This window comes from Zootoca vivipara, chromosome 2 (genome assembly GCF_963506605.1).
Source record: "Zootoca vivipara chromosome 2, rZooViv1.1, whole genome shotgun sequence".
Taxonomy (NCBI): domain Eukaryota; kingdom Metazoa; phylum Chordata; class Lepidosauria; order Squamata; family Lacertidae; genus Zootoca; species Zootoca vivipara.
Genome location: NC_083277.1, coordinates 52409462 through 52426228, shown reverse-complemented (window position 1 = coordinate 52426228; position 16767 = coordinate 52409462). Strand labels below are relative to the sequence as shown.

The 16767-nt window shown below is 45.6% G+C and overlaps 2 protein-coding genes across 2 annotated transcripts in view; one reads left to right on the top strand and one right to left on the bottom strand.

The window, feature by feature from the left end:
* The window catches only part of GRM2 (glutamate metabotropic receptor 2), a 40940-nt gene that overhangs the window by 10124 nt on the left and 14049 nt on the right, over positions 1 to 16767 (top strand). The window contains exons 2-3 of the mRNA XM_035108061.2: positions 13205 to 14042; positions 15693 to 16759. Coding sequence (XP_034963952.2) covers positions 13205 to 14042; positions 15693 to 16759 — 1905 coding nt within the window. The remainder of the gene's footprint in view (positions 1 to 13204; positions 14043 to 15692; positions 16760 to 16767) is intronic.
* IQCF6 (IQ motif containing F6) lies at positions 640 to 8283 on the bottom strand. The gene is made up of 2 exons (XM_035107277.1): positions 8116 to 8283; positions 640 to 999 (listed from the first exon to the last, which is right to left on the bottom strand). The coding sequence occupies exons 1-2, from the start codon at positions 8281 to 8283 to the stop codon at positions 640 to 642; spliced, it is 528 nt and encodes a 175-aa protein (XP_034963168.1).

Genomic DNA, 16767 nt, shown 5'->3' with positions numbered 1-16767 from the left:
CCTTCCGTGAAGGTTTTTAAGCAGAGGTTGGATGGTCATCTGTCATTGATGCTTTAGTTGAGATTCCTGCAGTGCAGAGGGGTTGGATTACATTGCCCTCAAGGTCCCTTCCAATTCTACAATTCTTTGATTCTAGGATTATTTATTAATTTCTTATACCGCCCTTAGGCCAAGGATCACAAGGTTGGTTTACAATATAAAAACACAAAAATGTACACCATAGTACCATGCCCTCACGCTACCTGACGCCAGATCTCTAGAAAGAAGCACCGTGCTTCCAAGATGCTTCCAGCCTTTTAGCTCATGGCTCACTCTGTGTAGCTATCTGCTGTGCCTGTCTGTGTTTACCTGCCTCGGACTACAAACCCTGGTGATTTACTCATTCCAGAGACTCTAATAATTAATCATTTAACAATTAGGTCACATCGAGAGACACTCCTTGCCCATCCTGGACTAATAAGGAACATCAACATTCATTTTGTCAAATCCTAGAGTGTGATCAGCCTTTGCTTTCAGTCAAATCCATGGCAATCGTCCACCCACAGTAAACAGACAGCAGTCCTACAACTGTATGACAAAGCATGTGTTTATTTCACTCCCTGGGGTCTGAGTTTGAGAGCAGTCTCTTCTACCTTCTCTTTACTCAACAACAATCTCAATGTTCAAATCTATGCCATCCTGATTCAGCTTGTTAAGAGAATAGGCGTCGGAGGTTTTCCGGAAGCTGTGAAGGCGCCAGTTACTTTGGATGATCTGGGCCGCCCTTTGATACTTCTTGTACCGTGTTCTCATAAGCCACATCTTAAACATTGATTGCAAGAGGACGGAAGCCTTCTCAGACCAAATGTACGTCGATAATGCCATTAACCTTTTCTCTTCTTGTCTCTGGAAGGAAACCTTGCGCCACCATTTCTGGACCAACCATGCACAGATGATGGCGTGTTGCAGGCTACGGCGGACTAGAGTACCACGCCACCATTTCTGGATGGTAATAGCAGCCTGAAAATAGGAAACAATGACTCAGGTGTCACTACAACATAAGCAGAAAGGGGGCGAGGCACAAATCCCTTTCCCTGTTAGTTTTCTCTCACATACAAGAATCAGTCATATTGTGTCAGGCATTTAATAGTTTCCGTCAGCCAAACAAGACACAAAACTGAAAAGAGGCAAACTGGATGTTGAAAATGGCCTTTTCCCACCTGTGCCTAACAGCTAAGCCACAACCTTATAGTTCTCACTAAAAAAAAAAAACCTACCTAGAAGCAGGCATGATGGCAGTGCAGGAAAAGTGCTTAAGAATATAAAAAGAGCTCTGCTGGATCAAGCCAATGGCCCATTTAGTCCAGCTTCTTGTTCTCACAGTGCCCCCCCCCCTAAGATGCCTCTAGGAAGGCAAAATTTCCTGTATAGAAAGTCTGGCATGTACCTTAACTTCCTTTTTCGAAGTTTCCGGCTTCAAAGGTAGTGGTGACATTGGCGGTGGCGACGTTGATTCTTTGCGTGCCTTATGAAAAGATGGCCAGAATAAATAAAGAAATATAAGCATAGAGAAGGGTCAAAAGAGTCTGTAGGACTGTTGAGCCTTATGCTATAAGAGCATTCCATTTATGTAATTTTGCATTTCTTGGGTGCAAAAGGCCAGTGCGCTTGATTCATGAGCAAGAGGGCGGTGCAGCAACTGACTACACTACATCTTGCTTTTTAAGAAAACCAGTGCTTACTTCCTAAAAATAGATGTGCAGTTCAGGCATGTTCCAGAAGCTAACCGTTTCGTTGTTTTATCCTAATTCCAGAGATTGTGTGGGTTACTGGTGTATCTGAATGTGCCTACTTCACAGTGTGCAAAGCTCATCCTTGCCCAGGCTCCCCGCCCTCACCAGCAGAAAAGCGTCATTCGACACTGGCGTTGTTGCCGGTGCTTTGTGGGCGCTACCGCACAAAGCACATAAGGAAGGCAGGTGTGGCGTGGCACCAGCAGGGTGGTGGGGCAGCGAGTTCTGTTTCACCTCAAGTGGTTAAATGGGACAGGCCACCCCTGGTTTAACCCTCCCCTCCTCATGACTAAAACTCGGCCAACTGCCCCAGCTATTGTTTGGGTTGGGGAGGAAAGCTCCCGCAGATATCATTGGAGACATGGGGATGGCAGTGCAACAAAGGACTCAGTTTCCGATCATATTATTTTGCATAGCGTAGGACACTTTGCAAAGGAAGATTGGCACGCGGCACTCAACTTACGCAACATTTTTTGCAGAAAGCAATCATTTCTTTTAGGGAAAGCCCATGTCTCGAGGGGAAATGATGATCTGCTTCTAGCAACTGAAGCTCTCTTAGAATCGCAGCATCGAGCTGGGTTGTAAACTCTGATGTCATAATGAACACGCCGACACTCCCCTGCTCTAATTCTCACTAGTTAAGAATGAGTCTGTCAGATATGATTTGTCATTGCTTAACTGGCTGGGCTAGAGAAATGTCACTTCTGTGTGTGCATGCACCATGGAAACAGGAGGAAGTTATCCTTCTGGAGCCAGTTTTTTTTTTAATTGGCAGTGAAGGCAGAGCTTGGGCGAGGGACGTTCACACAAGCAAGGAACTGCACCTGCCAACTGATGGCACAACAACCATCCTTTTTTCCCTTCCTATACGGCTATGGGCGCACATGGCTCAGTTTTGTTTTCTCTTTCACACCCATGGCCAGACGCAGTTGCACTGTTAGGGTCAGAATTTGTGGCGGGCATCTGGGGTGCTGCAGTCTGGGTGGGCCCACAAACGATGCCAGTGAATGAATGTCAGCTTCTGGGGGGGGGGTGGCTGTGGTGAGCCATGGTGTGTAATGGAACAAGGCAGGGCACCCTCCAAAGCTCTGCCCACCAGGCATTTTCATTCCCTCACCATCTTTCTGGGTCCAGAGGCATTCTGGGGTAATAAATATTTTCGGCAGCTGGTTTAACACAGCACTTGGTGGGCTGACCAACTCCAGGACCAGGCAGTGAAACGACAATGCAACCGAGCGGCACCTTGGCCAGCCTGGCTTACAATGTCTTCTGGCCAGCCTGGCCAACCCTGAGGTTCTGCAAGGTGGATAGAACCTGTCCTTCCTCTCAAGCCAGCCCCATCCACACCACTGAGATATTGTGGGAAACTTCATGAAATCTCATCTCTGGCCATCCAAAACTTTTAGCAAAAAGGAAAGGAAAGGAAAGCAAAAAGGAGACTTCCGGTTGAGCGTGTGGCCGAGAGCAGTCGGAGGTCCATTCAGCGGAGCAGACCTCAGCATGTCAAAGGCGGGGGAGCCGCTCCAGTGCAGCAGACCCTCAGAAGAACCTCAAATTGAGCTTTTTGGGGGCATAGCCATCCGGCGGGTGGCAGAAGCAAGCTCCTCCCTCTGTGGTTAGGCTCTGTTTTGAGCCCCTGACAGCGAGGAAGTGGAAGCGGCAGGCACATCGGATTAAGATCGTTCCCTTTGACTATGCAAAGCTGTGGGACTGCCTAGCTAGCGCTCAATTCTTCCAAGGAAATTACTTTTAAAAAGACTGCACCGTGAGTACTATTTTTTTGATAAATTTGAACAAAAATTTGGCCACGGGAGAGGGACCTAAAGTCACGGAAGCCGGTCTCTTCCCACTGAGTGACTGAGAAAGCAAAGACTGATATCTGAAGCCAGAAAAAAAGACATTTAAGAGTTGTTAAACATCCAAAAGAAGGTTGCTAACTTCTCCCCATATGCAGGGGAAGGAGGGGGGAATTTAATTACATTGTAAATCCCTGCGGAATATGAGGATTTGAAAGTGAAAGTGACACCCCAGGTCAGTGCTGCAGGAAATTACTGTGACATTAAAATGGAGGATACTTTTTACTTTCTCTTTTCATCTGGACACAAAGAGTGCACCCCCCCATTTCCTGTTAGCACCCCGCTGTGACCTTCAAGGGGAGATGGAAGTCACAACAATGGATCTTTTCTATGAGAACGTGTCAAAGTTAATTTTGGAGAGCAGACAGGAACTGAAAACTTGTATTCAAGAGGTGAGAAAATGTAGGGGCTGCTTTGAAGACTTTAAAGAACATACTGGGGGGAAATCTGGGAAAAGAGGGAAAAGAAGAACTGGAGGAGGGAAAGGAGGAACATGAACAGAAAGAAGCAGTGAAAGAACAGTGAAAGAACAAATTGGATTTGTTCTCCAGAAAGAAGAAATTCTGCAAGGGAACTGTGGAACTAGAAAGTTTCTAAGTGGATGTGACTTCCAGTGGAGTTGGGAACAAGAGGGGTGGTTGGGGAGGTGGAAGGGGGATAATTTGGGGTGTGTGGTGGTGAAACATTGGAGAATGGGTGTGGGGTAAATAAACAAAAGTTTATTAGATGAAGGATAACTAAGTTAGGATGAGAAGCAAGGGTAAGATTTTAATGTTGAAAATTGGTGAAATCTGCAGCAAGGAAGGGGGTGGAAGAGAATTATGATAATTAAATATAAGGTATTGTGGATTACGATTAAATGTTGAAGTTTTTGGAGAAATTTGGAAGGGACTTATAGGTGGAAGAATAATTATAATCAAATACTGTGAAATTGAGATAGATAAATAAGTTGTAAATTAGAACAGTAAATTTTGATATTTTAGGATAATCGGGCGGCCCTACGCCCCTATGTGCTCTCCCTGTTCTGTCCCTCCTGGTGGCACGGGGTGTGTGATGGGATGAGGGGGAGTGGGGGTGGGGTGGGGCCGATTGTAAAAGGATTGTTTGTTGTCCTACCTTATTCTGGTGTCTCCTTGTGGCAGGAGGAGGTCTGGGAGGGGTAGGATTTTAAAGCAAGGAAATTAAAATGAAAGGGATTAATAAAATTGGGAGAAAGATAAATTGCTAAAGAGGAGAGTAAATTGGAAATCAGAAAGGGGGAAAGGGGGAAGTCCATAAAATAATGATTCAGAAAATTAATGGTAAAAATATAAGTGCAGTGTTTGTTGTGGTATTCTATTTTTCTTTTATGTTCTGTCTTTTATGTCTGTGTTTTATGAAAATCCAATAAAAATAAAAATAAAAATTTAGCAAAAAGGAAAGGTACCAGGGCCATCTTCATCCGGGGGTGCAAGGAGCGTGGGGCACCTGGGCACTAAATTCTGGGGGGGTGCCGCTGAAGCCACCTAAGCTCTTAACTATCTACCTGTTATGAAATAATAAATAATTTTGATCAAGCTAGAAAAACAAAATACATATATACCTAGGTATTATCGAAATGTATACCTACTGTTTCATGAAAGGACTTTCGACTTTGTGCACTCATTTACCAAAGACACACTACGCCAGAGGCGGAGCTTGTCATTCACAATGGCACCATACACGCGAAATAAACTCTTACAAAATATTGTGTTATGTATTGCATTCAGCAGCTATGGGTCAGCGGCACCTTTGACACGACTGATTTCACGTGATTCCATCACTTACAGTTCAAATTCGTTTAGAGAAATCATTTTTAAAAAATGTTTATTTTCGCTAATTGTCGGCATTTTCTTTGACTAACTGCTTAGTACTTAGGGCTCTACTACACATGCGTTTCAGCACGCGATTTTAGTTTTCCATTTCCACAAAAACGCACCTAGAGCACGCACACACTATGAATTCCGCGAGATGCATTTTTTTCATTTTACTTCAAATGCTAAAGTTAATTTGGGGGCTAAACTAAATTTGGGGGCACTGGGCAGATCTTCGCACCCCAGCGGCCCATATGCTAAAGAAGGCCCTGCCTTGCACTACCACCCTAGCAAGCACAAAGCTGATCACCAGCAACACAACCACTTCTGCTTGCCTGATGGAAGTGATCTGCCTTCTCCCCCCCCCCCCGGGGGATGTCTCCTGACCCTCCAAAGCAGATCTGAAGGGGGGCATATTGGGATGGGGGGGAAAGCCCCATTGTATGAGTGAAAGTCCTTGTGTGGACTTCCACTTGTGGGACTAGTTAGTTAAATCTGTCCTTACCTAAGGGAGTCTCCCAGTATGTAGAAACCACTCCTTTATATATTGGGTAGCTTTGTTTTGCTTCCAAATTTGTAGACACTCAAACGCCTATTGGAACTTGTGGGGATAATTATAGCCTAATGCACTATGGAAGTGGATTTACCTGATCTGTGGTTTCCCTTGGATAATCATGGAATCCTAGAACTGTGGAGCTGGAAGGGAACACAAGGATCATCTAGTCCAACACCCTGCAATACAGGAATCTTTTACCCAACATGGGGCACAAACTCCTGACCCTGAGATTAAGAGTCTCATGCTATGGCTCTAAGGACAAGTTGGTGACGGGAGATAAATAGTTCTCACTAAAGTCTAACTGGTAACTAGCATTACTTTTACAGATCTTTTTTTACATTTGAAGAAAAGAGCTACTTAGTCCCACCCCCCAGCTGTTACAGAGGCAATCTACCATAATTACGATCATAGCTGTTAAATAAACAACAGTCCATTAGCAAGAGAGAAATGGCTGCGTTATTGTAGAGGTCTTAAATGGCCCGGAGTTTTGCACTGAGTCTTGCAAAAGCCCCATTCTGCAAGGGGTTATGAAATTATAACATCATGCTAATAATTCTAAAATCAAGCCTGGCAGGTGTGAAAGATTGTTCCCATTCCCCACAGCGTATACAGTTAAACACGAGGCTTTAGGTCAAATGCCCTTGACACTGCCGGTGGGGAGTCCTTGAAGGGCAATTTGCCATCTCGGGTGCCTTCTTGCCGCTATGGAATGTAATTTTCTGCTTAAAATTTATTTGTGCATGTTAATTATGCAGCAAGGTTTTGACACATCCAGAGCTGTGAAGTGTGTTCTGGTTCTCAACTTCGAATAGCCTATCAGATGGCAAGGCTTTTTCCTCTAGCCTGCCTCTTTTGTAGTCTGTATTTTTAACAACCTCATTAGTGAGGATTTCTCCCCTTTGAAGATAACGAGCATTACTGCAGAGCATCTGGACCAAGTGGAGAGTTTGAGCTGCAGACTGCAGTAGCACCATCCGCAGCTCTGGGTGCACATTTTCACTGCTGGTAGATTATTTGACTTGCTCTTCAGTTTTTCCTCTTTCGGAAGGGCTCTTAGACCAGGCACAAAGGCAGCAGATTAGCTTTCTCCCTGCACAACATCTGCTTGTACATCACTGTGATCTACATCAGTCGTAGAATTGTGTAGCCTGCCTTGCAGCTCTTACAGGAACGGATCTGCAACAACCTTATTAGCAAAGCCTCCCTTCTGCTGCTTTTACACGAGCTGCGTTATAGCATCCATAGTAACCGTAAATGTACTGCTTTGTCTGCTCTAGTTTGGCTTCAGACTGTAATAGGTGCTTGTCATTCTCCCTCCTAATAATATACTGGAAGGTTTTACCCCACGCGCAACCACTTCTGCTTAAATTCTGTGATCTTCCACACTAACATTACATATTAGACATTCTGCAAAATTCCTTCCGGCTATTACATTTTGCCGTTCGTATGTTAGCATCATCTCACAAATTCCCTACTAATTACCTGAGTTTATTACATAACTTCACATCATGCCTGATATCTGAGTTGTGGTATATCAGGTCTAGCCTTGGTCACCCCCTTTCTCTGGTAGCCTCCTGGTGAGACGACTGCAATATTTTACATGGGGCTGTCTCTCAGGAAGTGCAGTTCAGAAACTGCAGTTAAGTTAGAACAATGGCAGGGAACTGGTTCCAGCCCGTAAGCTAGATCCTTACCTCCCTCATCTTCTATGGGCCAACTTAGACTGATGGACAGCGCCACCCACCTATCAATCACCCAACATCACAATGATCTCAGGTTTCCTTTGCCTGCATGGTTTGAGATCAAATTGCATGGCCAAAGGCACAGCACATTTCAGGCACTGATGACCAGCTAATTGTCAGTGCTTGTATTGATAGTGATTATCTGGTTGTCAGTGCTACAAACCCTTGCCCTCCACCTGACACCCTATATGACATTTGGTGTAGGCCAGGTGGGTGTGGCTTGGCAGAAACAGCCTCATGGGGGAAATGGGGAGGCGTGCCAGGTCTAACTATGTCTACAGGTTCTCCACCACTGGTTTAGACTATGGCTGCTAGACAAGAAGCTGTGCTGGGAATTAAAATATATATACAGTATACTTCACCACTGCTTTGCCGACGCCACTGGCTCTTGGTGTGGTTCTGGGCCCATTTGAAAATGCTGATCTTGACCTTTAAGGCTTGCTGACGGGGACCTGGAGGAGAGCCTGTCTCCACATGTGCCTGGCCATCGATTCTCACCAGAGATGCTTCTTCAAATTCCTCCATGGCTGTTGGGGAGAAGAGAGGCCTTTCACTGAAGGTGCCCTGGCTCTGACACGGCCCACATCCACCCCCTCACTGAGTGGTGAGGCAAGAGCGGGGCATTACAAGCATGAAGAGTTGCGGGTCATCTTCCACAGCCACGGGGCAGAGAAGACAAGTGCCAGGGCCTTGTGGAATGCCCCCTCTCCCCCCAAATTTGGCAAGAGTGGGGGTGTTCCACCTCACGGCAGAAGTGGTAATGGCGCCATATTCCTGTTTCACCTCAGGTGGAGAAAGGGGATGGGGTGGGCTGCCCCGGCTTCCTTGATTTCATTCTTCATCAAAATCTCCACGAGTATTTTAAAGAGGGGGACGATAGCATGTCCTCAGTACTGGATTCATTTTGGTGCCCAGGATCACCAGCCACAATGATTATTGGGGTTTCTAGCTTGCTGGACTCAATGTCCTCTTTGACATCCAAAGTGGCACAGCCTCCGGTACATGCAACCCTGTGACACATGTTTTGACATATTTTGCAGGTGGGCCTCTTCTCTGTGGAGAATGTATCGGCTCAACTGCTGTCCACTGTCCACTAGCATATGACCCCTTTGGCCAACATAGCCCAAGTGGTTTGCATGGTACTCACAGCAGAGTGTTTGCCTTCTCTAAATCAAGAGCAGCCAACCTTTCAGCTGAGGTCATTGAAAAGATCTTGGACACAGTAAAGAAGGTGCAGAAGCTTGATCCTGAAAATCCAAGCCACTCTCTCATAGCTTTGAAGCTTCTCCTTTTGCAGGACCTGAATTCCAACTGTTTTTCATGACAGCGCAGTGACCTACGGCTCTGCTTTGCTGCACAGGGAGCGCTTCGTACTGTGTCGTGTTTTTGCAGAGCCAGAAGCCGCTCTCCTCCCCTCAGTGCAGCAGAGAAGGACAAGTGTCATCGCACAGCATTCCTGTGAGGCAGGGGTTGGTTTGTTTGGAGGTGGTTTCTGAAGAATAAAGGCACACCATTAATCTGTAAGATATAGTTCCATAATGGCTTGGAGAACGGCTTCAGACCACAAGGGAAATCATGACAGTGTAAAATAATGACTTAGAGTAAACTATTCCAGCCGTTGGTCATGAATGCTCTGGAGAGACTCAGGCCTCGGTCATAACAGCTTGTTTTCAGCAACCTTTCCTGCATTAGAGCTAACAGCTTTGGATTTCTTTGCACCACGTCATCAAGGAAATATAAGAAATGTCCTCAGAATTTGCAAGCTCAACAGGTGAAGATATCCATTTCTTTGAAGCTCCATGCATCACCTGTTGAGTTTCTGCCTGCCACATGCCTGAAAGATACACACACACACACACACACACACACACACACACACACACACACGTTGCAAACTGCCTTGGGTATTTTTGGTCAAAAAGCAGAAAAAAATATTTCAAATAACTAAAGAGACAATTTAGATTTGGTGCAATTCCTTGTTATGGAATATATAGCTCTGTGTTATGTGCATAAATGCTGGGGTGTTGATTAATAATAATAATAATAATAATAAACAACCTACTACTTTACATATAAAGGAAAATTATTCCTAGGGTTTCCAGATTTTTTATAGTCCTTTTTACAGGAGCTTGATCAACAGATACTACTTTAGTAGGTGATAATGGCCCACCTGCTGATGCCTTCATATATATGCTGCTAATGCAAAAGAGTAGACCAGACATCTTCTTCTGAGTTAGTAGGCAATTCTAGTCCTTCCTTTCTGTTCAGACTCCTTAGATATGCTCATAAATTGGTCTTTGAACAACTCTTTGCTAAGATTGCCTTAGAGAGGAGGGTTCCCCCTCCCCTTTTCTTTGACCATATCCCCTAGGTACTCAACAAATCCATGCATACTATGTTACTTTCTTATACTGAGTTGCATTTTAAATATATATATATGAATTGCATATTCATATATTAGGGAACCAGGCAGAGGGCCTTCTCAGTAGAGGCACCTGCCCTGTGGAACGCCCTCTCACCAGATGTCAAAGAGAAAAACAACTACCAGACTTTTAGAAGACATCTGAAGGCAGCCCTGTTTAGGGAAGCTTTTAATGTTTAATAGATTATTGTATTTTGGTGTTATGTTGGAAGCCGCCCAGAGTGGCTGGGAAACCCAGCCAGATGGGTGGGGTATAAAAAAATTGTTGTTGTTGTTGTTGTTGCATATGGTCTGGGGAGGGGGCATTAATTTTTGTGTCTGTTTAATACTGTCCCATAGACCAGATGCAGCATTTTTGGTTCCACGAGGGTGGTAGAGGAATAAGATACTCAGAAATGTTCAAAGGCCTCTTCCTGGATGTATTGCAAAAAGTAGTGTATTTTGAGAGTGCTTGATGTGGGTTGTTTCATAGTAATCAGATAGATATGTGGTATTGAATATAGGGGAAGCAGGCTGCCCCTCCACATCGTAAATTGCAACACTTCCATAGTAAAAATTCAAAATGATTTCAGAATTGGCATTCCAAGTTGGTCATCCTTGAGCAAGCTCTCATATTAAGAGGCAGGCTTCTATTAGCGTTTATCTTCTTGCAAAGTACTGTCTTTGAGCAATATCCTGCAAATGTGATGGACATTTGTACCAATTACGCATGCAGAGAGCTAGGGAGGCTGTCAATAGGATGCCTTATGCATACATTTGTTATGGCTGCATGTGCAGTCATGGTTAGAAGTGCTCCTGCGTGTGTGACAATCAATGCCATGCCTCTTCCACATGCCAGGAAAGAAGGATTTTACAAACCAAAACAAGATGCTGACAATCTAGAGAGGCTTGTTATTTTGCTGTCTCCAATTATAAAGAGTCTGTAACTTGAAACTAATGGGAAGAGCGGCTCATTGAGTACGGCACATAACAGAACCTGCTTTATTTTTCTACTGTGGTAGCTCGGTGTGATTTAGCCTAGTTCCTTATAAAGGGCTAACCATGCAGCTACCGGTAGTCATATGTAGGTCAGAACATATGGTAGGAAACATGTATCAGATTTTTTTTATGAAGCTGCTACCTAATTCACCATCATCTTATCTTGCCACTTGCAATCCACCTCCCACTGAGGCCAGTGGCAAATGGCTATTGATTTGATCGAGATTAAACCCCAGGGTTTTAGCTATTGCAGCTCCAGAGAAAATGTGCCCAAAATGCCATCCATGTATTTATGAGTTCACATCTGTCTGTAAGAAGCTGCAAGAAGCTCGCAATGAAAGTCCCCATCAAATGCCCCATTCATCTCAGCGAGGGGTTAATTTCAATGGTCCAGGAAGATGATTTAGGCCATTTCAACACCGCAAGACATCACAATTGTTGTATTCTGTGTGGCTCAGACATAAGGTGCCCACCAAACATGTGTCACTCTGTGTCATTTTTTCTTTGTGCGCTCCAACATCCTGTAGACGTTTGTACAAAGATTTTCACTGCATACGAAACAGTTCAAATGCATAGTAAAGAAACATCAGCATAGCATTGATGTGTCCTAAACGATTAGCTCAGACAAGGCAAATAAGGTCAGCAATGTTAACCGCTGTTAACCTAATGCCTTGGAAGAAATGGGTTGCAATATTAAGGATATGCTTTCAACAGCAAATATGTTTTAATCTGTGGTGGCTGGTGCAACTAGTAGAGTGGGAGGCAGGGAGCCCAGAAGTAGGTGGAGCCAGCCAGAGTCAATGGCAGGCAGAACCAGCTAATTCTAGTTGTGCTCCTATTCTCCTTCCTTCTGAGTTTTACAAGGGGAAACACAAAGACTGAAGAAAAGGAAGATGACAGGGAGTGCTCTGAGCTGGATGTAAGCAAGAAGGCAGGCAGGCAGGTGAGGGCTGGCTGAGGGCAGGTTGAAGCCGGTGCGGCAGCATCCCAATTGCCCTAATGGACCAACCTTCACTGGTTTAAATATTAGACCAGTGTTTCTCAACCAGTGTGCCTCCAGATGTTTTGGGACTACAACTCCCATCATTCCTGACCACTGGTCTTGCTAGCTAGGGATGATGGGAGTTGTAGTCCCAAAACATCTGGAGGCACACTGGTTGAGAAACACTGTATTAGACCATCAGTATGTCCCTCTATTTGCACAGATACATCTCGGTGTGGTACAGAGCATATCGTTTATTCTGAACGTGAGCTCTGATTTTTAGAGAACAATTTCCTAGTCCTCATATTCATACCAAAAACTTTGGAAGTGTGTATGCATTGCCTGCTGAAGATTCAGGTGCCAGCTTATGCAATGCCATCTGGGTACCTGTGCCTTGTAGTTCTTCCATTCTCTTCCTCATCTCATTAAACCAGATATACTGACAGACTATGACCAATTTTGTTCTAAACACCAAACCATGGTTTGCATTGACTACAGTTTAGAATTTGAACCACGGTATGAGAATCATATAGAAGGCAAACCATGCTTTAATTTAGAGCTTCTCTGGACTCAGCTTCTTAAGTGCATGTTGCTCATTTCCTTCACATGGTGAAGCAGCACCTGAAGGCAGAGGGATGTCTATAGCTATTGCTATGGCATGTTAAGTCAGATATCATGCCAAACCACTGGGAGCAGAAACCATAGTTTCTTCTTCAAGCAGTGGTTTCCGGTTTGTTGGTTGACTGCAAATGCTTGTTTTGTCCGTTCAGGCCCCAAACTAAACCATGGTTAAATTTCCTTAACCATGGTTTGGTCTGATGTCTAAATTGAATTTTCAGGGTAGAGTTTCTCAAATTAGGATCTGAGGAACATGAGGTTTATGAACTGCCTCCTTTTTCAAAGGCCAACAAGAGAGTCTTCTATTTAAATTATCACATTTTCATCTACAGAGCAGGTAGAGTATTCTTCGTCACCACTGCTGCTTCATAACTATGCCATTTCTCCTGTTGCCACTTATGTGTTGCTCATCAAATTGTTTCCTTCCTTCCTCTCTTCCCCTTCAGGTGGCTAACCTACTGCGACTATTCCAGATTCCCCAGATCAGCTATGCCTCCACCAGTGCCAAGCTCAGTGACAAGACTCGCTACGATTACTTCGCTCGCACTGTCCCACCAGACTTCTACCAGGCGAAGGCTATGTCTGAGATCCTGCGTTTCTTCAACTGGACCTACGTCTCCACGGTGGCCTCAGAAGGCGACTATGGAGAAACAGGCATCGAAGCCTTTGAGCAACAAGCCCGGGCTCGTAACATCTGCATTGCCACCTCTGAGAAAGTGGGCCGTTCCATGAACAAGAAGACCTTTGACGGGGTGATCAAGGCCCTGCTGCAGAAGCCCAGCGCAAGGGTGGTGGTGCTATTCACCCGGAGCGAAGATGCCCGAGAGCTTTTGGCAGCCGCTCAGAGGATCAATGTGTCCTTCACGTGGGTGGCCAGTGATGGCTGGGGTGCTCTCGAGAGTGTGGTGTCTGGCAGTGAGCCAATAGCTGAGGGAGCTATCACCATTGAATTGGCTTCCTACCCGGTGCAGGAATTCGCAGTGTACTTCCGGAACCTTGACCCCTACAACAACAGCCGAAACCCTTGGTTCCGGGAGTTCTGGGAACACAAGTTCCAGTGCAGCTTCCACAGCCAGAACTGTAGCCGCTTCTCCCTGAAGACAGGCAAGTTTGAGCAGGAATCCAAGATCATGTTTGTAATCAATGCGGTCTACGCAATGGCGCACGCCCTGCACAACATGTACCAAGCGCTGTGCCCCAACGCCACCAAGCTCTGCGACCCCATGAAGCCTGTGAACGGCAAGCGGTTCTACAAGGAATTCATGCTCAATGTGACATTTGATGGTAAGCGAGGCTGTGCTTTGGGGTGTGGGAAAATAAAGGCTTGGGGTGTGATGGGAGAAGAAGGGTGCAGCTTCAGCCTAAGGTGGTCAGTCTCCCGTTTTTCACGGGAAACCCCCATATTTTAAACCATTTCCCGCTGGCAGCCCAGATTGCAAAAAATCCCATAAATCCCCTGGATTTCCTACCTGCCAGGGAGGCTCCATTTTGGGTCCTGGCGCCGCCCGATTTCCGGTGCCCATAGATGGGTAGCACAGCACCGGAAGTCGCTTCTACGCATGTCTGGACATGCGTAGAAGTGACATCCGGTGCCGCTCCGCCCATGCCTGGGCACCGGAAATTGGGCAGAACGGCACAGGAAGTTGCTTATACGCATGTCCAGACATGCGTAGAAGCGACTTCCGGTGCTGCGCCACTGCTGATCCCACATTTTTCAGCGGGAGACTTGGCAGCTATGATTTCTGCTCCATCTTTTGACCAGCAAGCACTCATGGTTATGAGAAGCCTTATAGCACACGACCTGATAAGGAGGAGGAGGAAATGGGGAAAGTCCTCACAACATTGCATCTTGCCTAGACACGATATTAGTCATCTAACTAGCCCTTTCTTGCCTGTTTTCTCTCTCTAAAGAACAGCCCTGAAGAGCCCTAATCTAGATTGAGATAGCAAAGTTGGTGGAGGAAGGCTTTAACCCTTTGGCTCCTCTGAGGCCCTTGTCTAGATCAGGGGGCTTGTGGCTGCTGTTTAATAAAGGAAAAACAAGCACGTGAAACCAGTCTTGTGACTACAGTGGTACCTTGGTTTACGAACTTAATCCGTTCCAGAAGTCCGTTCTTAAACCAAAGCGTTCTTAAACCAAGGCCTGCTTTCCCATAGCAGCGGGGGACTCTATTTACAACTGGAACACACTCAACAGGGAGCGGGACATGTTCTGCTTCCAAGGCAAAGTTCACAAACCAAAACACCTACTTCCGGGTTTGCAGCATTCTTAATCCAAGTTGTTCATAAACTAAGCTGTTTTTAAACCAAAGTACCGCTGTACTGTCACGCCTAGGTTGGTCCTTAGGGCTATTCCACCCACAGGTTTGCTGAGCCTATACAAACAAGTACAGTAGGGCCAACAGACATATGTCTCTAGCATCCCTCCACAATGCCTGGGAACATGAACTTATGGGTTGAAATAACAAAAATGAAAAGAAAAACAGCAGAACAGAAAATGTGAGCACATTTAGCATGCTCAGACACATGATCATGGCACTTGCAACTGAAACTGTGAGGTCAAAAAGGACAACGCACCCTATTAGGCTTTGGTTCATTTCTAACATGTTGTCCTGAATATCCATTTTGATTTTTGTAATTAAAAATAACCAAAAACAGGTGTCTATACATTGCATTCTAATGAATAGGATTTTCTGCACAAATGTGTTTTTTTATTATTTTCTTAGTGAAACATTTTCCTGTCAATCCCATTAGCCAGAAGTAGATTTATTTCAAAGTATGATAACACTTTGTAGTTAATCCTCTGTAGACATGCCCTGGAAAGGCAAGTGACAGGTACGTGTGGAGCTAGATTCAATTATATGTGGACATTTGATTTTCTAATCATTTAGCTTTCCCATCATTTAAATGAGTCTTTGCTCTTCTGCTCCACAGCTCCCTTTCGACCATCATTAGACACCAAAAGCACAGTTCGATTTGACCACTGTGGGGATGGGATTGGCCGCTATAATATATTCAACTACCACAGAGCCAACGGGAGGTATCGCTATCAGAAAGTGGGCTTTTGGGCAGAAGGACTCATCCTGAACACAAGCCTCATCCCCTGGGTGAAGACCTCCATCCCTGTTTCCCAGTGCAGTGATCCCTGCAAGAAGAATGAAATGAAGAGCATGCAGCCAGGAGACATGTGCTGTTGGATATGCATCCCGTGCCAGCCTTACGAATATCTGCTGGATGAATTCACTTGCAGCGATTGTGGACTTGGCTACTGGCCCAACGCGATGCTGAACGCATGCTATGAGCTACCCCAAGAGTACATTCGCTGGAAGGACGTCTGGGCTATTGGACCAGTCAGCATTTCCTGCCTTGGTTTCATCTCCACCCTGTTTGTTTTTGGCGTCTTCGTGAAGAACAACGACACTCCCATCGTCAAGGCCTCCGGACGCGAACTGTGCTACATCCTGCTCACCGGGGTTTTGATGTGCTACAGCATGACGTTCATATTCATCGCCAAGCCCTCTACGGCGGTCTGCACCCTGCGGCGGCTGGGGCTGGGGACCTCCTTCGCCGTCTGCTACTCGGCCCTCTTGACCAAGACCAACCGCATCGCTCGGATCTTCAGCGGGGTGAAGGAGGGCGTGCAGCGCCCAAGGTTCATTAGCCCCACCTCCCAAGTGGTCATCTGCATGGCTCTGATTTCTTGCCAGCTCATTATCATCGTCATCTGGCTCCTGGTGGAGACTCCTGGCACGCGGAAGGAGACTGAGCCCGACAAAAGGTACATTGTCATTCTCAAGTGCAACAACCAAGACTCCAGTATGCTCATTTCACTCACCTACAATGTGCTCTTGATAGTCTTGTGTACAGTCTATGCCTTCAAGACCAGGAAATGCCCTGAGAATTTCAATGAGGCCAAGTTCATTGGGTTCACCATGTATACCACGTGCATCATCTGGCTGGCCTTCCTGCCCATCTTCTACGTCACCTCTAGCGATTACAGGGTAAGTCA